Source organism: Buteo buteo, chromosome 28, assembly GCF_964188355.1.
Source record: "Buteo buteo chromosome 28, bButBut1.hap1.1, whole genome shotgun sequence".
Classification (NCBI taxonomy): domain Eukaryota; kingdom Metazoa; phylum Chordata; class Aves; order Accipitriformes; family Accipitridae; genus Buteo; species Buteo buteo.
Window position 1 is genome coordinate 5535588 of NC_134198.1, and position 23677 is coordinate 5559264.

Genomic DNA, 23677 nt, shown 5'->3' on the forward strand with positions numbered 1-23677 from the left:
TAAATTCCCTCTTCCTTAAACAGTAGGCGACATTGCCTTGAAGGCTGTAGGAAAATGTGTATGGCAACAAGTAGACAGAGAAACAAAGAAATATTTGTTTCTATCATTGTGAGAACAAGATACACCTATTAAACCACAGTCTGTATAAGCTCTGGTGCATACTGATCACCGTGGCATATCCTAAGAATGAAAAGAACTTCAATGTGACCTATATTCTATGTCTTCTTAGAGCCTGGGAAGCACCCTTGAATCTAATTTTAAAAGCTACCATGTAAAACCAATTAGGGTAGGATCCACTAAGCAAATCACTTTTGAAGGCCTCTCCTGTAACAAGCTACAAAGATGAAACGGCTTTACAGATTTACTGCCTAATAAAAGGAAGGGAAAAGTTTGAAAAATATGAAGAAACTCTCTAATATTTTTTTTTAATGAAGGTGACACTTGAAATTCTAGTTACATCATATTATTGTACTATATATTTTTTTATTTCTAGGTTGTATTCTCACTACACATCCTGTTACACCTGCATTATTAAAACGCCACTAACAGATTAGCTGCCAATTTAACCACTTTAATACCTGATCTTGCTCAAAGAAAATATGATTACTTGAACGCTACTATAAGTTAACACCAGCATTTTAATAAATGGAATTGTAATGCAACAATGAAATAATGGGGAGCTGTCAAGAAAAAGGTGATCAAGTCCTTCGTATTAAATTGAGTATATTTTGCTTTGAGAAGAATCTGTGGCTTTGTTAAATTCACCATCACCACCCACGCACACACAATCCCTGCTGCCCTTTTAATTAATTCTGCAGGACAAATTTAGTTTTTACTGTAAAACCTAGCAAATGAAGTGTGCATAATGATTTTGTTAAATCTTAAATTACTCTTTTAATTAATTGGTAATTTCCTCAGCATACTGTACCGTCTACTGAAGTGACATTATTGAGTACCCCAAATGCTTTTCACACTACAGGGGGGAAGGAAAAAAAAAAGAGAAGAGCAATAGATACAAGAAACAACACCCCTCCCTCCGTGGGAAGTAGGAAAAAAAACCCCACTGGTTGTAACAGGACTGGTGAGAGGTTAAGAGCCCTCAGTGCTTCATAAATAGATTTTAAAATAAAAAAGATGACATGTGGCAATACAGCTTCTATATTGTAACATCATGACTTCGTCTCTCTTGACTTGCACAGTTCCTGGAGAAGCATGTTACAGGGATTAAATCCCTTTGAATGTTAATGTGTTCCTCTTTTGAACCACAAAGAATATTAATCCTCTTCCCCTCATCTACCAACAGCTGCACTGTTTTTTCCTACTTGACAGAGTGGAACCAGATAGCATGGCATGATTGACTGAACGTAAATATTGCTATTTGGTTTTGAACTGCTTACTTTTTGTGGAAATTTAACAAACCTGACATCAGATTATCTGCAGCACGAGTAAGAGTAAGTGTTCAGGCACCTAGAAACCTCTTTCTAAACAACTGCATCAGAGGAATTGTAAAAATAATTTATTACCTTATTAAAAAAATTAACAGACTTTATAATCCCCTTGAACATTTACAGTGACTAGTATAGGAAGTCAGACTGGAACGTTCCCAGAGAAAGGGCATGCATGTCTGTACACAAATACACATGCATTTATAAATATACAGATTATGGAAAAGTGAGCATTAAAGCAAACAGCTACAGTTCAGCTCAGGCATGATTCAAGCATATACGTCTAGAGTCACACATAAAGTCTTTATGAATTAATCTCAACCCTATGCATAACTCTCATTGAACTACTTCATACAGTTTGCGAAAGGACTCTGATGTCAACACAAGCTAGATAACATAAAACAAGAATATGCAGGCTAACCATAAAATAAATCCACTAAATTTCCATTATCAAAATAAATATTTTCACACATTTGAAGAGTCCTAAGTCAGATCAACTGCCAGAGTGCTTTTCATTCAGACTTAAATGTACAACTGACTGATAAGCTAATACAAAACACAGTCTCTATATATAATCCTTTAGAGCCCCAAACTTCAAAGCTGGGAAACAAATCTCATTATATTTACTACTCTGAATTTTCACAGATATTTTACAATCATTTTCACACTTTGGCCATCTCTATCTTTGAATTATTTAGAAATATCAACACTGCAGAAGCAGATTATATATAAATTAGTAAGAAACTAGCATAGTTCATGTTCAGAAAAGAGATTCTGCTGATTAACTAATGGAAGCTTCCAATCCATTAAAAAAACCACCTCAAAAGACCATTATCTTTCTGACACCGTACTACAATATTGAAGCCTTTGGCATAAATTATTATTTACAATTAATGCATACTGTGCTGATGCACTTTTCAAAAATCATGGTACTATTGAGAATGTCTAACAATGTTATGCTTCATTTATTTCTGTAGTTCAAAAGCAGCCCAGCCTGTTAGATAGTGTACAGGCTTAAAATAATAAGACAGAAAAGACTAAGTATTTCCATATCAACTACAAATGTTAGTATCATACATGACCTGGCCAAGGAACTTAACATGAGAATTGCAGTGCACTTTATTCTAAAGGATGCTTAACGAAAATCTACTATCTCATATTTACGATATGAGCTATATTTAAGGACTAAGAGTTATTAACATACTTTAAAAATAATCACAAAGCTATTTTAAACAGGAATATGACTGCATTTAGGATTTTATTTATTTAAAAAGATATTTATGCATATGTATTCTTTCCAATTCATCTTGGATACTTTAATAGAGACAAAACTCTTGATTACCTTGCATTTTCCACTGATGTACCATTACACCCAAGAACATAAGGGTAACAGTCTGCTACATGCATGGAGGCTCTTACCCCAGGGTTAAAACAAGGTAATTCAAGGTAGCTTCAGTGTGCAGTGGTGGATTTATAATCCAAGATAGAAACCTGCACCGAGACAGTCATGTAACATTTGCCACATAGCACCTCACTAGCCGGCGAGCCGTAAAAAACCAAGCACATCTCCCACAAAATAGATAATTACAGAAATAGAGATGTGGTAAGAAAAGTGTAATCTGGGGAAAGAAAAGCATGAAAGACGTGAAAGATGAGAACCTTTGGATTCTAAAAGAATTCAAAAGTGTTTAAATATCATGCCTGGGTAGAAGAGAGATTTTCAGATGATATGAAAGTTTAAGTCAGAAAATTTAGCATCTAGTTCTACTACAATAAACAGTTTTAGTACTGAAAAAATATTTAGTTCTTTATGGCTTACAAAGGTGAACCACATCCTAAGCCCTTGCTTTCTAGTAATTAAAATACATCAAATAGAAAAGAATGGTGAGTTTGTGAAACAGTGTTGGTAAGATCAGATGGAAGGGCTTTGTCCAAAGACTCTGGAGTAAGGAAAAATGAACTAGACTTCATTCTAGTTCTGTGTGTCTGAGAATACTAGATCTGATCTCTATTAACACTAATCATACATTCTCTAGTCTGGTATATTAGACTTAAAAGTGAATACAGATGAAATGAATACACACCTTACTGCATATTTCACGCAAGTCTGGCAATTGAGAAACAATGTTAAGACAAGTAATTGCCTAAGCACTGCATAGAAGTTAAAAATCATGTTGTTTATTTAGCTATTCTTCATAGAGAAGTGCAGACAGATTTTGAGGTACTCTCAATTCAAGGAAAGAGGGGGTGGGAAGGTGAGAAGAGGAAGAAAAGTGCTTCACATAGCTTAACACTGACCCATTCAAGCAGTTAAAGAGCAGCTTGGAACAGCTCCAAAGGCTAAAGCAGCTCTCTTTCCAGTTTTACTTGGCCAGATGGAAGATGAACACATTTCAGGATTTCAAGCAGTGCTTAGGCTTAGAATATCTTATGTGTTACTCCATTTTTAGCTTTAAAAAAAACCCCAAAACTCATTTGCTTACTTCAGGTAGTATTTAATTAAAACGTTTTAGGGATAACGAGATGTAGCATACTGGAGAGGCTGGATGTGGGGAAGGGGAAAAAAAAAAAAGACGCTAAACAAAAACGGGGAAACAGTAAAATGGAAGAACTCTCAGAATCTGGTTGATGTAGTAGCACCATCCCGCCCTCCATAGCAATCCTTCCCCCTTCACCCCCCAACTCGGGTAGAACTTTATACATAGCTGAACATAATTATTCCATCTCCTTATAAATGTTAATCCAAAATATAGAAGTATGATGGTTTTTTTCAGATTAAATTCTAGCTGCTTCTCTGTATCAATGTTTCTGTTTATTATCTCTTAATCTAAAGATTTTTTCACTATTTCATCTTATATTTCTTATTTATCTGTTAGTCTTAAACTTCACTATTACTTATGCACATTACAATGCTAATGAGATTACACAGCCTTTTAATGGACACCATGAGAAACTCTGTATGCTATCCAGGTACTCAAAATATGCTATTACTGCTTTCTAGTAGTTAAGGCTAATGCCATCACAGGAATTAATATGACAGAAATGTAATAGATGCTTCCTTTAGATTCAAGTGACAGAATCCTATGCTGTCTTTGTTGAAGGTCTGGGGTTCAGTCACCCCTTGTAGTCTCTTCTGCTGCAGATCTGCATCAGATCATTTTAAAAATCAATACTGATAGTTTTAAATTAATATGTACTGTAAAAAGGATTCTCTTAAAACTCAACTGCAGAGCAATAAAGCGGCACTGGAGGACAAGAACACAATGGTTAAAAAACTACTAAAGAAATTAACTTGCCTTGCTCTTTACTAATCAAGGTCACCAACAGAAGCTACAATACAATAAAATAGCATACACTGTTGATAGGAGACATTGCTTTCTCCTCAAGGAAATTTCTTTTGCAGTTGTCCTCCAAGTTTAATCTTACTGCCATGGCATCTCTTATTCTTTTTGCTAGCTCAGAAGCCCGGTAGAGCTTAATAAGCTATCAATGGAAGAATTAAAAGTAGACCATAAACTGAAATTACATACTAATAAAAGGAACACTGAAATGCATAACTTGATTTTTTCACACTTCACAGTATTGTTAGATTTTAAGTCACACCATCTGTTTAGTGAAATAATGCTCAATGAAATACCAGTTCTAAGCAGGAAGTCAGAGGCAATTTACAACTCATATAAGGTTTCCTTCCAGGCAGAGAAGAAAGGAACAGCAGAAGAGCTTAAGCTTGTATTGAGAAGACTAAGATTTTTAAGCCTATACCCTTTCTAGTTTTATAACGGCTATACAAGCTAAAAATTTCCTTTCTTACCCCATCCATCCCAGATTTCCTTTCTGCTACCAACTTATTTGCTTAGTTCTGATTCAGAAATTCAGACAACTTTTTTCTGAGGTATAATACTGGAAAATATTTACTAAAAGAAGATGATTTCAACTTACCTGATGAAGATCGTTGCCCAAAACATATTCCTGAAAGTAACCCGGTGCGGCAGATGATGCTCTAATAGCCTGCCACAGTTTATACTGACAGCCTCCAATATAATGAGACTTAACACCAGGAAAGTGATTGTAGTTTCTAAAAACAAATGCTTTCAGTGGTGTTCCTCTGTTTACAATGGTGCTTACTGCAGCTACCTAGTGAGTTAGGAGAAACAAAAATAGTTATATATGGTGATAATAGTAACAATAATATGAGAATGACAGCTTCCCACAACATGAAGTTCAATTTATACATTAAATGCGTCTCTGGAATCCCACTCCGTTCATCATTTATTTACTTTTTTATAATGCCTATCTAAAATTTAAAAAGTAAAAGTAAAAAAACCAAACCCAACAACAAAACCTCCCCAAACTCCCTAAAGAAAATGCTATTTTTAATCTGAAATTAATTGTTTCCACTGGCTATTCTGTTTCTACCAATATCTATCCATTGATACTTAAACAAAAAGCTGGTGTCATCTATATGATTTTAAAATGTTTTGCCTTTATGAATAGTAGTTCATTCTCAAAAGTCTGTAACCAGCAATACAACCATGCCATTAAATACGAATGTTAGAAACATCAATATATTTCTTTCTCCAAGAAAATGACTGCTTAATGTTGCAACCCAAGTTAAAGGATTTCAGGAAGACTCTCCCAAAAAAAACCACCAAAAGAATCAAACATAAATCTTTCAAGGTTTTTCGTAAGGACGCTCAAATGTCAGTAACAAAATCATGTATGTAAATCTAAGTGAAAAGCCAAAATGGTATTTCCATAAAACAAAACATATTACTGCAAAGAAATTATACCTTACAGATATAATCACATGAGGTGAGAGTACCTATAGTTATGCATGAGTGTTAGAATGTGCAAGACCTTTCAGTGATGATGCACCCAGCCTGGCACTGTCAGAACAATACTCTTCAGCAGCCAAGCGAGTGTTCAATTCTGTTTACTATTTTACAGAGTAGGGTGTTTTTGTGAAACATTACTCAACAGCACTAGCAGGTGATGCTGTGATATCACTGTATTCATTTCCATACGTAAGTTAAATCATTTAATTCACAATAAGGCCATCCTTATAGAAAAGAAAACAAGAAAAGTGTAACTTCTATATGACAATGCAGAAGCAAAACACATGCATGATTCGTACTCCATCACTTGATGGAGAAAAAGTTTCCTGGTTTTGTCAAAAGGAAGGTTTGGTTCTAAGAGCTGCTGGAAGCAGTAAGAAAAAACTTTGGAAAATTTAATAGAAAATTTATCAAACCAATGCTTGAATTTCTTTTTGCTAATACCCATATACACTTCCACTTCATTATGCAGTCTAAGTTGGAAAGCGCTGAGCACCTTCTGGAAAAATTCATCTCACCATGAATTTAACAGCAGCAGAGCACACAACTGCACATTTTATTTTGATTTTGCTGTGCCTTGTAAAGAGTGCCACCGCTGCCAGCACTACAAAGTGATTACTGGGAATAGCTAGTTTCAACTCTATTTATATTGACATTTTATTACTGAAGAACATGGAAGGAAGCCAAAGACCCCAGTTCAAAGATAACTTTCAAGTCAATGTAGGATTGCTTCTCTCTCAGAAAGCAACATACCACTCCAGCCTTTTCATGTCCTTGTTTTAGACATGGACTAGGAACGCAGTCACTCAAGCACATGTTTCTATGTTTAGAAAAATGTGAATATCTTCCATTTAACACTAAAGCATTGAATATAGTGCTATGACACCAAAACACCTGTTAATTACAGATTGTTCTGAAATATGTGCTATTATATTTCTCTTCTTCACACCCTATCCTTCACCAAAAATAAAATACCCATGCCTTCTCATCTTTCACTCTCGTGCTGCTGCTGTATATAACACCCCTCCAATTAATCGGTGCCCTTTATATCATACAGGAAGAGTAGAGAGCTCAGGGCCTACGAATGCAACTGGAGAAAACCTGGCAATCCAGACAAAGTGAGGAGAAACCCTGCTCTCTCACTACACAATAATACACATGACAGCTGATGTGACAGGATCTCCAGAAACTAGAATTCTCTTATATGAAAAAACAAACTTTGCACAACTTCAAGAAGTTGACCTAGTATTTCTCTGATATAAGCCTTTTAACATCTCTGAAGCATATTCTAACTTAAAGTATTAAATAAAACCATGAGAAACTGCTGCAGAAGTTTAGGAATCTAATGAATTTTTATCCTTTAAAAGCATGGGCTATCTCATATGGAAACTTGGAGAGCGTATCAACACTCATAGTGTTTATCCAATATTCTTCTAGGGATAGTACTTTTACTCAGAACTGTTAAAAGTACTCGTGGAATACGCAATATTTACCTTAGAAAACTGTACTTACCTTCGGACATTTGGAATTTCTTGCGGTTTCAATCATAAGATTTGACCCCATTTTTTCTCTACAAATAAGTAAAAAATTGAAAATGCTCCATCAGTTTAGCATGATCAAAAGACATACATTTTTATCATCCTTACTTCTGAGAACTTTACATTTAAAAGAAACAATGCCTGGATTTCACTTAAATAATCAGATTTCTATGGTTGCCTTCAATGGACTAATATTTCAAACCTTCTATGCTGTTGGAAATAAGTCTGTAGAGCAACTGAGGTCTTGATTCAGTTACTTCACTGCATACTCAACCATAAAACATCAGGATCACTCAACTACTTTGTGAGAGGAAACCAAAGTATTTTGCTACATTTAAGAATCAAAAAATTAACATCTTTATTAAGCAGTTTTATAGTAATGAAAATTATTCTCCTGAACTGTTATGAAAACAAAAGCTAAGGAAAGAGAGATGCCATTCTACAGAATTCAGAAGAAAGTTAAAACATGTGCATGTAATCTTCCATAACAATAATTCAGTATGCATTTAACATTCCTTTTTGAGGTGGAATTTTTTCATATGCATACATTTTAATAAAACTGACAGTGAAACCACAAAAATGGTCAGCATTATAATTTATCATCACATCAGCATTAGGGTCAGTGTTCTAATTGCTAACTAGGAGGTAGCATAGTGTAGGAGACTGGAAGATATCAGCATACTAGCCAATAATCCCATATCAGCGTCTATTTCAATCTCAATTTGCTCACAGTAAAGGTATAAAACTCTGTGGAGCGTTTGCTCATCCATAATGATTCCAATCAGGCTTTCATTTAAATCAGCAAGTTTTCTTCCTCCCCTTGAACACAGCCTATACAAACACAGGTGGTGCATCTACCTTATTGTGCAAAGACAGTTTTCAGTATTGCTACTCTTTTTAAGTAAGGTGATTCCATGTGTTACTGTTAAGAGATCATCCATCTATGGCTCACACTACTGTGACACCAGGTAGTAGCACTTCTGCTGTTAAAAACCAACACCTTTATCCATCTAGTCAGGTCAGAAGATAAAAGAAGCTTTAAATGTTACAATAGCAGTAGTCCTCAACGTAGACAGTAAACTGTATTTGGAGGTAGTACAATTTACTGTTCCACTAGTGGATATCTGCTTGATGGATGGCTGTGTACATGTCGTCCTTGAAAAGGAGGAAGGAAGGGAGACAGCTTCTAGTCCTATGATCGAAGACTGCTGCTGACAATTCTTACATCAATAGCACTGTTTTATTTTATTTTTTCCAATAAATGCATTAATTCCAGTCACCAACCAGAAGGGGAAGAGTGCCATCTGCACTCACTAATTGACTACAGAAGGAGATGAAGGCACACAGAACCATGAAGTAGGAATATACAGAAATAAAAGATGAGATTGACAGAGGTGAGATATGAAAGACATCTACTGATTTGCATCACTGACATCTACTTCTTCCTAAATACCTGTATTAGATATTCTTTTCCCAAACCCAGAATATAAAGATAAAAAAATGCATAAGCAATATCCACTGCTTAATTATAGGAACCTTCAAACTGAATAACTATTTTCTCACATCTTGCTTCTTATGAAAGCCAGGGAACTGATGTTTCAGAGTAGTTACAAGAAATTCCTTAAACTACTATGCAACTTTAGACATTAAAGTCTAAAGAGAAGTTTAATATCACCTCCAAATTTAGTTCAGTTTTGTTGCTAGCATTAATACTTTAATTGCGTATTATATAAATGTCTTTTTCAAGCCTCGCTGTTCAATTATTTTCTTTAGCAAAGTCACAACACAATTAAGTTCACAGTTTATTCACATACTGTGTTAAAAGAGAAAGTCTCCTATTTTTATTGAATAGTCCCTTGTTCTTGAAGAAAAGAGGAGAACGGTAATTCTCAGGATACCTTACTATCTCAAATTATTGCTTTAACTTGTTTGCTTTTTCTAGCAATAGAGTGTCCTAATCCCTTTGTGTGAGTTGTCTTTAGGTCACTGGCTACTTTTTACCAATCTTGCAACAGAAGCATTCTCTAAAACGGGGTAACTGGGACTGTAAGTAGTATTTTAAGTGAAATTGTACTATGGATTAATATAACGGCATTATAATATTTTCTGTATTTTCAATCCCAACCACCACACACTGAATCATCTTGTTTGACCACAAGCATACAGATGTTTCATTAAACTGTCCATGACAACATCCAAATCACTTTTGATATTAAAGTTAGTTTAAAACCTCTAAGCATGTTTTTCCACTCATGGGTTATTACTTTACACATAATTTCATCTGCCATCCTATTTTTCCATTTATCTGCTTTGTTTGTGTCTGTATGTGACATATGTCCTCTAGACATGACCCATCTAAACAACAAGTCTCCTATACAAATGTTGCTCTTTCATTGCTTCAAGTCACTAATATTACAACACTTATTTCAGTAATGCTATGAAGAACATATTGCCAACCATATGCTTAAAGAAACATTCTAATGGGCTACAGCCAGCATGCAATCAAATAGTCTGGAGAAAAAGCATTTAATTTGAAAGGCAAAACTAACTTTTACCCACTTCTAAGAACAACAACAACAAAAGTACCAGGAAACTATGACATCTTTACCAAACCTACAGGACAGACTTTTAATGCATGCTCCATAAGGATACAGAACACCTCACTGATAATGCTGCAAAATCTGTTAAGTATGTCTGGAGTGACTAACCGGTACAGAATGTGTTGCCCATCTAGTTACTGGAGAACAGTCTCAATTTATACTTCAATTTGCATAACGAATACTGGTTTGAAGTATTATTGCTTATAATCCCAAACACATGCATTATCCATTTTCCTACCAACAGAGAACATGTAACTTTTACCCTACCCTCTATACAGTGCTTGACTGCTTCTCAAGATTACAAATTCCCAGTATGGGATTTTAGTTAGCTTGTGAAAACCCCTAGCTGCTCACCAAATTCCTCCAGTAGTTTCTCAAGACTTGAAAGAAGAAAATTGTATATGTAAACAACAGTCGAAAGAAAACAGAAAACTTGGAACTATAAGCTAGGTTCTTCTTACAAATGCAATTCAATATCGCATTACATAGACTGATGTACAGTTAAGTATAATTTTGTGCACAAAGTAATAAAGGTAACTGATTAAAACCAGTCCTCAAATTGTAATTCAAGGAATGCATAAGAAGAGTTAAAATAAGCATATACGTAAGACATAAAATCAATTCCCTACAGCACTCAGAATAAAAAGTTAGTTAAGCGAAATTGTCATTTTCTGAAATGGAATTTGTAATACGCCTCCATGAATGCACGCAACATTAGCTTAATTATTTTCAGCAATAATACTTTCTGACAGAAAATAATACCATCAGCGTCGTGGTAGGGCTAAATATATATTGCATGCCTGTAGATTTTAAACAGATAGTCTCTATTTCAAGCAAGGCTGACAAGTCTACTACCATTTAAACAACAAAAACCCACCCAGCACAAGTAAGCCTTTTAAATTTAAAACAAAACATAAAGCAGTTTTCCCATGCAATGACTGAAAGTTAGACCTGACCTTCTTATTGCCATAAAGAGATGCTATATAACCTTTCAATTCCCTTCTTAGTTCTAGGCTTCCACACCACAAGGAAGCCTGCAGGAATCCCCGCTGTTTCAATAAAATGTCATGTAGGCATAGCATCTCCCTTCAAGATTGCAGAATTAGGTCAACAAAGTCATTTGTTGACCTGTATATTTAATTTTTAATTTAATCTATGGATAATATAATAATCACCTGGCTTTATCTCCCTCATGTGTTACATGTAGCTGCAAAGAATAACAGCATTTTAATTGAAGGCAGGTAAAATACTTTCATGAGGTAATTCTGATTTTCACAAGACTTCTTGTAGTTGGACAGGGGAGGAAAAGAGGGAAGGCAGAGTAAAATCGCTTTTCTCAAAAAAGAGGAGCTCCAGATATCTGAGATGAAAAACATGATATTCATTTGATAAACACACTTACTCCTAAAAATATGCAAAAGCACAGAGGAGAAGTGCCTGGAAGCCCCTCTCCTCACTTCAGCAAAGAAGTGAGACGCTTAAAACTCAGGCAGGACAGGTATTCCCACTATAATGTCTAGAAAAAACTCTTTCAATCCCATAAAACACATTCATCATGTTTCCAAAGGAACTTGTCACTACTTAACCAAAGAAACTTTTTACCATTTTACATTTGCTCTCAGGGAAGGTTGTTTCAGTTCTTTCAGTAGCAGTGCCAGCTAACACTATTTGGGAAACTACACCATTAGTTTGCTAAAAATCATAAACAATAGAACTAGCAATACAAATACAGATGAATAAAACTAAGTAACAAAACTTGTAATACAATAATTCTTCCCAGTGATTTTTTCTGAATAGCCGTTAATGCATTTGTATATGTATCTATGAACAAACACCATTTCATTGGCAACTCTGACACAGCAGATACTTTTTCACTGCAACCCTTACAGCTCATTTCCCTTTTCAAGGAAAGGGGTAATGGACAAAACCCCTCAATATACCAGCTAAGATTAAAAATCCCTACTACAGCACATTATTTCATTTTTCACCATGTCTCCTATAAGAAAAAAGGCACAGCAGGTGGCTAGTAAAATCTGTAGCAGATCTATAATGAGTGAGATCAAGCAGAGCTGGCAAGCATACAGGAATATAATCAGAAGTCAGTGCACTAAGGCTTACTTTATTCCCCAGAAACAGAAATCATAACATTAAAGGCTTTCAATGTTTTGGTAAACATGAAAACAGCCATTTCAAAAGAATGAGAGTATATGCTAATCCCTTCTAGTTGTTTTAAGAATTTGCTTACCAGTTAAAAAATAACAAAACCGAAGCCTCTCAGATATTACACTAATTACTTTTTCCCCTGATCATTTTTTACTTACTTGAGCATTTTTTCCCATATATCACTGTCATAAAAGGCGTGGCTCCAACCCATTTTGACTGTTCCAACAATGACATTCTGCTTAAAAACATCTGATCCTAATTTGCGATACAGTTCTTCACAATCATCCAGAGGGATATGGAACAACCCCAACATAAAAGCTAATATAGCTCCTGAAAAAGAAATATGTTGAAATGTAAAATATAGCCTGGAGTAAGATTATAAAGATGGATTACCATTTAATGTAGTTCATAGGTTAGCAGAGTATCTATCTTGAAAAGGGTAGATCAACTGACATTTATATCACTAAATTCCTGTTCAGAGATCACAAACTGTTTCAAAAAGACATATATGAGATAGAAGGGGTCTACTTTCAAAAACAGAACTATGAGAAGTTGAAAAATGGCATTATTTCATTTTGCAGAATTCATCCCTGCAAACTAGTATATGGCAGAAAGCAAATTAAATCCACTGCTTTATTTGGAAAGGGAAATGAGCAAGAGAAATCTATGATGTGGTATTAAAAATATATTTGGTACATTACTTGCTCTCTGGCAAACTCTGAGTCAGTAAAGAAAAATTCTAGGAAAATTCTGTAAAAAGAAGGGAGTTTTGACCAGTTCGGAATACATTTGCTTGCAACCATTTATAATTAGTCATTCATACATACTGCCATCTAGCGTGTGCCTAAAAAAAAATTATGACCTACCCTTGAAGGAACAAAACAACAGTATCCAAAAAGCATGGCTGCATAATACCATTAAAAAGACTGTGGAAAAATACAATTAATGCATCACTATGATTCTTAGATATATTAAACCGAAAGGGACATATACGACCTTTAAATCTAACTGTGCAATACTGTCAAGACATGTAATTAAGCATCAGGAATAATTAGGACACATGATTTTTCAAATTTGGACATGAATGCAATAGGTGTGAATAAAAATAATGTAAAAAGGAGTAAATTCTTGAAAAAGATTAAGAATAAAGCACATATGCCAAAAGAACTACATAAAGTTACAGGTGGCTTTAAAGGAAACATGACTTCCAAGCTTCTTTTGCTCTCACAAACCCCACCAGCATGATAGCTGAGTGTTGGTGGATTAATGGTCTCTTTTTTTTAAATGTAGCACACATGCTTAACATAACTTGGGCCTACTTGACACATCAAAGTTTCATCAAGAGAAACTTACTCAACTGCCAAATCACAAAATGCCTGTATTCAACACAGGTAAACGTCTAGCAGCAGAGAAACACCATTTTCCTGAATCTTGCAAATCCTCTGCTACCTTCTTTTCCTTTTAACTCTCCAGCATCAATTCTACAATATCATGCATTTGCTATTTTGGTGAACAGTTTCAAAGACAAAGAGCCAAAATTCATACCAAATGCAAACTCATTTTCACTTCACCTCCTGACAAACAGCACCAAAGACTGCAGTCCGCATCAGCACACAAGTGGCAGTAGATAATATCAGAGTCAAGGTACACATTAAAGGGCTTTGCTGAAATCTGCTGCATGGTAACAAGACACTCACAGGAGAGCAAGGTCAAAATCAAAGACACAGTGCAGGGTCTATCATATAGTCCAGTAAAAAAAGTTTCTGATGCTTCCATCACATCCTGCTCTGTATCACAGACTCCTACTCTCCAGCCACCATCTCAGCCTTGACAGCCAACACTTCAGGGGGGAAAAATACCTAAATAAAACCTGGGAGGCTAAGGAGCATACCTTGAAGACCACAGGGATACAGCTGGCTAAGACGACATAAGATAGGCAAGAATATAACCTGAAAGATAAAAGTATTCCTTCCTTATTCAGTACCAGTAAGATTTTCAGCTGAAGTGCTATATCTGGACCTGAATGACATTCTTCAAAAAAGATGTGGACCAACTGAAAAAAAGAAAAGTCACACAAAAAAGCCCCCTCCAAAACAATCACAGTCTGTAAAATCAGTCTGTAAGGAAAGCCTGAGTAAACAGGCTATGACAAAAGCCTTTAAATGCACAGAAGGCTGCTGCAAAGGGAAAGAAAGAATCTGTTATCCATCTTCCAGGGGAGTCAGGACAAGAGGAAACAAATTTGAACTGCAGCAGGAAGATCCACATTACACATTTGGATTTTTTTTTTTCCCCCCAAATGTAAAGACAGAAGAGCACTAGCACAGATTTTCTGAAGAGGTCTGACATGATTCAGAGTGTCCGAAAATTGTCAATACTTAAACACACACAGCTGATCCTTCCCTTGGGAAATGAGATAACCTCCTAAGGATGCTTCCAGCTCTATAATACCATGACTTGACTTGTCATTGATGAGTTCTACTGAAAAAATACTTCTTCCATCAGAAAGGTTTTCAAAATGCATTTCAAAACTGGAGAGACATCATGGGCAAAAAAAATCATCAACACAGAGAGATACCAGCTTTGTTTAAGGAGGCTCCTCATCTGCAAATCACTGAAGGCTGGGAGAATAAATGGGGGCAGCCTTCTGCTGTTCTTAACAGCTTGGGAGGAATATTTTGGGAGAATATCCTTTGGATGCAAGGTGTTTGGATGCAAGTTTCACATGCATCCAAAACTGATGATCAAAGTGACCAGTACAATTCAGATGTCTTTGTAGTAAAATGCAGTGGAAAACAATATGCTTAGAGAACCTTTCATCACAGTATGTCAATGATCGAATCCCTCACATGATGCATCTGAATACCACTAATTATTAGCATTTGAAAATTCAGTAGCATGCACTTTGCCTGTTTACATACTCTTGATGTTATAAACTGCTCCCTTTGACTGAATTATAAGTGCACCACTATTGAGAAGTATCTTTGACCTATTTGGAGACTGCATGAGCAGTGAAAAGAACATACAAGCCACATCCACAGCACACCTGCAGATAAGGTGTCCTCAATGGGTTAAGTGCTCTGTGCATCTATGAAAGCATGTCATACTCTAGAGAACACTCACCTACAGAATTCCCAACAGCTCAGTTCATGGGGCAATAGCACTTCTTCCTTTCAACTGCCTTGTTTTCATCTTTGGATTTTTGCACAGAACAGGCACAAACTTGGTACAGAATCTACATTAACTTAGTTCCCCATAAAGAAAAGTTCAGTGGCCATCACTGCGTTGTACGTGCTTGCAGATTTTCTGGTGCTTCCATGCCCAGATACCGTGCTCAGCGATAGGCAAGTGACTTAAGTTAGTTCTAATCAGAGTAGTGGGCTTGATTTAAGAACATCAGGCCTCTCTATCAAACATAAAATGTTTTTAAAAAAATTATTGAAGGAGACATTGGAGAAGTGTTTTGTAGCGCAACTATCTTCTAAAGAAACAACCACTTACTGCTAAATTAACTAACAAAGGATTTTTTCAAATACTATTAAAAATGTATAGCAGGGAACTATATTGTGCCTACAAATTCTGTCCAGTAGACGTAAGCATTCTCCTCTTCTCTACTATTTTGAGCCTATTAAGCAAATGTCTGGAAACGTGAACATTGTATCTACTCATGGTGATCTGCATTTAATGCTATTTCTGAATTAAACTGTATGGAAGATAAGTATAGTGCAAAAAAAAAATTGAAGTATGTGCATTTCTGAAGGCAAATGAGCTACTGAACTACAGCATACCTCTTATGTCAGAAATCAACATTATGCTGCTACTGGTCTAGCATCATTTCCGAAGGAGATGGCTGCCTTTTTAAAAGAAATTTATGCTTTAGAATTCCCTACTTCCTAGAGAAGAGTAACTTATCATTGAGTCACAAGAGTAATTAAGGCTGGGAGGGACCTCTAGAGGTCATCTAGTCCAACCTCCTTTTCAAACAGCTTCGATTAGAACAGGTTACTCAGGACTTGTTCAGCCAAGTTTTGAGTATCTCCAGGGATGGAGCTTCCACAGACTGTGCAGGCCACTCCTTCCACTGTCTGACCATCCTTGCAAGGAAAATTTGATTCCTTATACCTAATTGTAACTTCCCACATTCTAACTTGTCTGTTGGCTTTTCTCCTATCACTGTGCACCTTCAAGAAGAGTCTAGCTCCACCTCCTCTGTATTTTCCCATTAGTTGAAAGAGCAATAAGGCCTTCCCTTAGCCTTCTCCTCTTAAGGCTGAATAAACCCAGTCCCTGCACTCTCTCCCTCCCTGTACATCATGACCTCCAGCCCCCAACCATCTACTTGGACTTCTCCCAGACTGACTCAGTATGTACAAGAACGTATCCAACAGATTAAGGGTCTACTGAGGAGCCCAAAACTAGACACACAGTGGCCAGACAGAGACCCTTAATCTGTTGGGTACGTTCTTGTGCATAGAAGCCAATAGGTCATTAGCTTTCTTTGCTGCAAGGCTACACTGATGATTCGTGTTAAACTTGTTCCAGAAAGACCAATTTTTTTTTCTACAAAGCTCGTTTCTAGCCAGTCAGCCCACCTCAGATGGAGGGCTTTGTACTTGGCTTTATTAAAGCTTAGGTGGTTCCTGTCAAGCCATTTCTCCAGGCTGTACAGGCCAATCTGAACAGAGAGCATCCCTATGCTGACCACTTCCTCGAATTTAGATCATCCAAGATCTTGCTACAGGCAGTCTGTCCCGCTGTGCAGGTCATTAATAAAGAAAGGAAACACTATTGCCCAGTATCAGTCCCTGAGGGACGCTGCCCCATAAACACCTAAGATATCTGTAGCTGTGTGCAAAATGAAGGTTTCACAGTCATTGAAAAAATGACAAATCAGTTTGAAGTTAAAAGTGTATCATGAATCACCCAAAGTTCTTATTCAGAAGAAGAAAAGAAAGACTTTAGAAATCACACCTGTACTTTCCCAGCTTACACTCAAAGCCAGGAACTGGCAAGTTCTGCAAAATCTACATTTATTCTCAGATGTTCTTTTACTATACTGGTAGCAAAATTCCAACTTGTGGCTTAACAGTTACCTGTGCTTACACCACAAATGTAGTCAAAAAGTTGATGAACCGGCTTTCCAGTTAGTTCTTCTAGTTTCCGTAGAGTCTGAAGTGCAACTAAACCCCTGAAACACAAAAATCCCCTTCACATACAATGGTAGTTTTATCTTACATAGCTCTAATTAAGCCCACCTTTGCTTAATTATAACTAATTATGACTAACTACCACAGTAAGAATCCTGAATATTTCAGGGAATGAAAGAGTAGCAGTACATAATTAAAATGAAACGATGAATACTAAATATAATTGACATACTCAGGCATATCAAAAATAGTACTCAACAGCTACAGCCACACTGTTTTGTAGCCATACTGTTTTGTAGCAAAGGCTCAGGGATGATCATCTTCTGTGGATGTAAACTCAAGATAGATTTTAGCTGCATCTAGACCACACAGCACTTAAAGCTTGGTCTTAATGGGGCTATAAACACAGCTTTTAGCAAACATCAGAATTCAAATTTAATGAACAGGCTTCTGCTACTACTCTTTACAAATTGTGGTAGGTGCATAAATTCATGCAGAACTAGAGCATGTGTAACTAAGGACATGTGGTGCATAAATTAAAGAAAAAAAAGCATTAGTTTTAGAAGAAATATAAGTCAACAGCATGGATAGAACAGTTTTCACCAGTAGCCTATTCATTCTTTCATACGAGACCATTCCTGCTGACGCAGGTCACCTTCCAGAAAAGTACAAGGCAACACAATCATAAGAGTATAAACTACTTGTAGCATTTCACCCCAATTTTGTATTTCTGAGATTAGACTTGTGAGCAGACCAACTCAAATAAACATTTAATTTACTTCCAAAAGAAAAAAAGAGCCAACCCAAGCACTTAATTAACTGTGTAGCCAACTTTAAACAGATAAGTCATTTCAGTGTCATAGGTCTAGTAATGCATGGAAATTTAAGCACAAATGCATGCAAAAATAACATCCATCACTTGGATAGTCAAATTCAACTGTAAATCATAAATTGCATCTTTGGGCACAAACTTATCAAAGAGTAACTGAAACTTTATTTCCAGTTACAGTATGAAAAAGGCTACAAGTATATAAAAAAACCCAGAGGACTTACCTTGTTCCTCCTCCATCAATAGCAAGGACTCGAATTCCCCAGCCTTTCACAGGGTCTGTATATCCAATTATAGCTAAAGTCTCTCTAACAGCAGCCTGAAGACTTTCGTCATTTGCCTGTCTCAGTCGCAGTAGGCATGGGATTAATTTTTCCTATTGATAAATACAAAGATATTTCATTCTAACTATATGTTTATACCAAAAGAATCCATGCTTAAATATCCTAGTTTGGCATTTAAGTGTAAAAGTAATATATTAGTTAAACTCAGAGGAAAACTTCTTTAAATCTGTATTTACCCATCTCTCTTTCTAACATGGGAAAGAAAGGACTTCAATATGACGTTGTACACACCTCATTGCTGAAGTAACTACCTACCAAAAAATTAAACAACCAAGGTGAAATGTACATGTTTCAAATAGCTAGAAACCTTTATTTACCAGCAGTTTAGTTTTATTGACTTTAAGGTCACATTGGCCAAGTATAAACTCAAGTATGGAGCACATCAAGTATAGCTAGAAGCCCAGATTTTGCTGAATAAGTATCACACTGCTTCAAAACAGGAAATGCCTTCTAAGTACACTAATATTAAAGACAAAAATTACATTTTTTGCTCACAGTGAGTAATTTTTAAATGTACGATTACTATCACACAGATATAGAGTATTATAATCAAAATGGGAGTAGTGAATGTACTCTTTCATAATAAAGTAACTCACATCTATTCACGTGGATGCCCGACCTGTACCCTGCCCGGATGATTCATCTGGCCTGCACTCCATTCCCAAAGATCTCTTTTCCAGCAATTCTACAATCTATGTCACACATCTGTCATATCGTGTGGAAAAAGGCACAAGACTGACAAATGCTATGATTTGGCTAGTACTGCTAGAATAGTCTACCACCCACCTCCTGTCCTCTCACTGCAGGAAAGAGAATGAGTAGGACTAGATTACATGAACTTATTTGGTGATTATATTCCACTCTTGTCATCTCTCTTCGAAGGAAGCATGCAAACAAGCATAAAAACTGTTGTGCATATGCAGATCAACTGTACCGTACATTCCCGTCCGGTCAATTGCGACAGAGAACACAGTGTACAACCTTCATCTACCACTAGAATAAGCTATACTATCTATCCACATGACAAGCTGTATGCTTCTAAATTAAACATTGCAATCTTAAGAGCCTTTAGCTAAACTACTGATAGTTTGCATACAAATCTGAACCAGCTAAAAAATAGCTATAAAGAGAGGCATTCACACTGTACTCTTTACAAACAGAAAATATGACTAGCCCACAAATGCACAGAATAAAGTTTTATGTTATTCTATGTCAATGGTCTGTCAGATATTTATTTTTTGTCTAAGCATAAAGACTATTTGCACCTTAATTGCAACTCCTCTGCTCTCTGGAAATTCTAGAAGATGATAGGTCAGTTCTTCAACCCTGCTGATACAGACTCTTCGATTAGAGGATCTCCGTAGGGCTTGAACTAAAGCTCGAGTCCTGTTATCAATACTCACTCTTGCAATAATCTAAAAAAAGATAAAGTTATAAAAAGAACATAAAACTACTGTAAGAAATATGTAAAATTTGTCAAGACTAGTTCCAAACTTATTTTAAGACTTCTGAGAAGTAGGACAACATATTGTACTAGAGATCTGCTACAGGCTCCAAGTTAAGCACTGCTTAAACGTAAACAGGCAACCGTTTGGCTGTTTACTAGAAAAATAAATAAAGGCAGCTCACAGCAACAATGCACCAAACAAACATATGTCAGCATGTACTCAGATGTATTTTCAGGGCAACTCTGAAATCATAGTATCTGGACCACGAAGGAGCGTAAGATTACTACAGCTACAACAAAAGCAGCAACTAGATCTACCTATATTTATGTACTTTCTCTCTCTACATATATATGAACTAAATATATGTATATACTATACACACACATGCATATATATATACACACTTTACATAAAAACATATACATACATGTACTTATATAAAAAGTATACTCATTTTTATATATGTATACATATATACTTATTTACAAGTACATACATGTATATGCAAGTTTACACATAACTTACATATCGTATGTATACATAAGTTCATATAGTTTTTATATATGTGTAGATATATACTTATTTACATAGATACATGTGGACTTACATGTACATACACATATAAACGTTATGTGTACATATGCACATGTACTTACATATAAGTACATACATAGGTGTACACTTATTTAAGTATGTAAGTGTGTGTATATATCCAAGTTTACAGATAGGTATATACACATATGTGGGTATAGTGTATATATACACTTGTATAAAATATACACATACGTAGAAATAGTACATAAAGAAATAACACTAAACAGAGACTTGCCTTTTCTCTCTGAAGAGACAGATGCTTCTCCCTCTCTTCTGCAGTCTTAGCCTCTTTTGCTTTGTCCTCCTCATCCTTCTCAGACACTTCTTGTTCCGGCTGTTTACTCTTTTCTTGTGAAACAACTTTTGTATCAGATCTTAACTTGGGAACCAACCCACCAATGTAACTGTCTACAAAAGCTTGTACACTGTTACTGGGATATGAAAGAAAGTTTGCAATACTTTTTTTAGGGGAAACTGGAAGAGCAGCATTTGTCTTTTCAGCACCCAGAGTCTCTGCTTCAGGAGCTGAAGTTGCTGCTGAATCCACTGTCTTTTCTTCACTCATTATAGTATTTTCTGATGAATCAAGCTTATTCCTCTCTTCACTTTGAGAGTCCTGTAAGAAACCATTCCTTTTTTTCTCTTGATCCATAACAGAATTATTAAAGTACCAGTTGATGTGATCAGCTACAAAGTTGTAAGTCTCTCCAAAATTTGTAGAAAAGTAGCTTACGTGAAAAAGGTGGGTTTTAGTAGACGCTGAGTCATTTTCAGTATCTTGATCAGTGCCACTTGAGCTTACTAACATAGGCTCCAAGTTTTCGTTTGCACAAGTGGATTTCTTTGCAGCTGGGCCTCTGTTGCAATCCTCCTGAGTTCTGGCATCTGTGACTTGTTTATCATTTTCTAGATTTGCATGGATGTTACTTGCATCTGCATTACTTTTATTTGCTTTTCCCAGAGTACCTGAGTGTGACTTTAATCGAGCTATCCGTGAAACCAGTTCACTGTGAGTGCCAGACACTGCCTTTGAAACAGATTCTATAGTATTCTTAATTCGTGACATGCGATTGTTCACTTTTGTAAGTCCTTTGGAAGAAGAAGTTAGAAGTTTAGAAACTCTGTAGTATAAAAATTCATGGCTGTAAATGTATTTGTTGTACCAAAACGTTCTGCTTCTAGCCCATTTACACTGTGGCTCGCTCGTATGAAAAACTCTCGGGTGAATGGCATGATTTATCCTCCAGCAGACTTTAGGTCTATACAAATACAGGTATTTGTTTCTCTGCTTCCACCAAAGACTTTTTGGGTTAATTACAAAGAACAAATAGGCGTCTAACGATAAATGAACTGTCATTACTTATAAATAATTACACCTTTTCTATGTTGCTTGTCTACTTCATCCCAGAAAATATATTTCAATAAATAAGTCTCGTATCGTGGTGTTACCTGAAAAAGAAAAAAAAAACAATGGAAACCCCACGTCAGTAACAAGTTAAACCAGAATCACAGAGTTGCTTAAAGTGGATGCACCTTATTTATTCTTTCAGTAAAGTCGGATAAACATTCAAATCAAATAGCCTCATGGGGATATCTACTGCTCAGGACATGTGGTAGCATCACCCCAACATTTTAATTTCAACACATTATTCCTTAAAGGCCAGTTTAAGTCCATCTTGAGCAATATGTAACACTTGTCAAAAACACTCAGTGGCATACAGAAAATTGCTTGCCAGTCTTTCCAGTAAATTTGCATCTCTTTAGCAAACTACCTCGTGTAGCGACCAAATTTCAAATGAAACCATCATTGTATTACCACCCCTTTCCAGAACTCCTCCCAGGGGAGAAAGGACACCAATTCTTTGAGCAAAGCTCCAGTACAAAACCACAAGTTCAACGAAACGTTCCTATCCTCAGAGCTAAGGGCAGTAGATGCTGCTCGCTATACAAAGATGTTTCTGGGGTGGATCAGAGTTTTCCAGGGTACACAAGAGCTGCGCTGACGCCGCAGAGGCGAACCCATTCCTCGCCTCAACGGCAAGCTCGGGCTTCTCCGGCTCCCCCGACCAGCGCCAGAGGAGGGTCCGGCAGGCCAACGACCTGCGCAGGCCGACCCCGAAGTAACGGCAGCAGCCAGCAGCCCCCTTACTTACGGTTACCTCAGCGCCCGCCCCGCCACCGGCCAGCCCTCCCGCCGCCCCCTCACACACGCACAAACAACCGCCGGGGGCGACGCGGCCCACTCCGGCGGCGGGTACCTGCAGGGCAACGCCTCCCGCCTCCCGCCTCCCGCCTCCCGCCCGGGCGGCCGCCGAGCGCCAGGCGGGGCTGCTCCGCCGCCCTCAGGAGCGGGGCGGCCGCAGGGACCGCGGCCCGCGCGGTGCCGCCCCGCCGGAGCGGGCGGGAGGAGAGCGGCGGCGGCGGCGGAGCGACGAGCTGGGCCGCGCTACTGCGCCTGCGCCGCGCCCAGCACCGCCGGAAACAGCTGAGGGACGCGCCGATCTGCCCAGCCGCCGCGGGAGGGGCGGGGCGTGCCGTGTCACGTGGGGCGGCGGCGCGCCTCGAGGGGAGGAGCTTAGGCGGGGCCAGCTCATGGCGGGGGCGGGGGCGCGTGCGCGCGAGCTGCAGGCCGGCGGGGGCGGGGCGGCGACGTGCGGAGCGGCACGCGGGGGGCGGGGCCCGCCTCACCTCGCCTCACCTCGCCTCAGGGCGGCAGCGGCCTGCGGTCCCGCGT

At 37.4% G+C, this 23677-nt stretch overlaps 1 protein-coding gene across 2 annotated transcripts in view; it reads right to left on the reverse strand.

The window, feature by feature from the left end:
* PNPLA8 (patatin like domain 8, phospholipase A2) overlaps positions 1 to 23413 on the reverse strand; it is a 40290-nt gene extending 16877 nt beyond the window's left edge. The window contains exons 1-8 of one of the 2 annotated variants that reach the window (XM_075059122.1): positions 23202 to 23413; positions 21179 to 22392; positions 20167 to 20316; positions 18782 to 18933; positions 17675 to 17769; positions 12740 to 12911; positions 7793 to 7850; positions 5385 to 5579 (exon numbers count right to left, since the gene is read on the reverse strand). In XM_075059122.1, the coding sequence (XP_074915223.1) occupies positions 5385 to 5579; positions 7793 to 7850; positions 12740 to 12911; positions 17675 to 17769; positions 18782 to 18933; positions 20167 to 20316; positions 21179 to 22300 (1944 nt within the window). In that variant the 5' untranslated portion in view covers positions 22301 to 22392; positions 23202 to 23413. The remainder of the gene's footprint in view (positions 1 to 5384; positions 5580 to 7792; positions 7851 to 12739; positions 12912 to 17674; positions 17770 to 18781; positions 18934 to 20166; positions 20317 to 21178; positions 22393 to 23201) is intronic. The other variant, XM_075059123.1, reaches the window with a different exon arrangement.
* Positions 23414 to 23677: the final 264 nt, after the last annotated feature.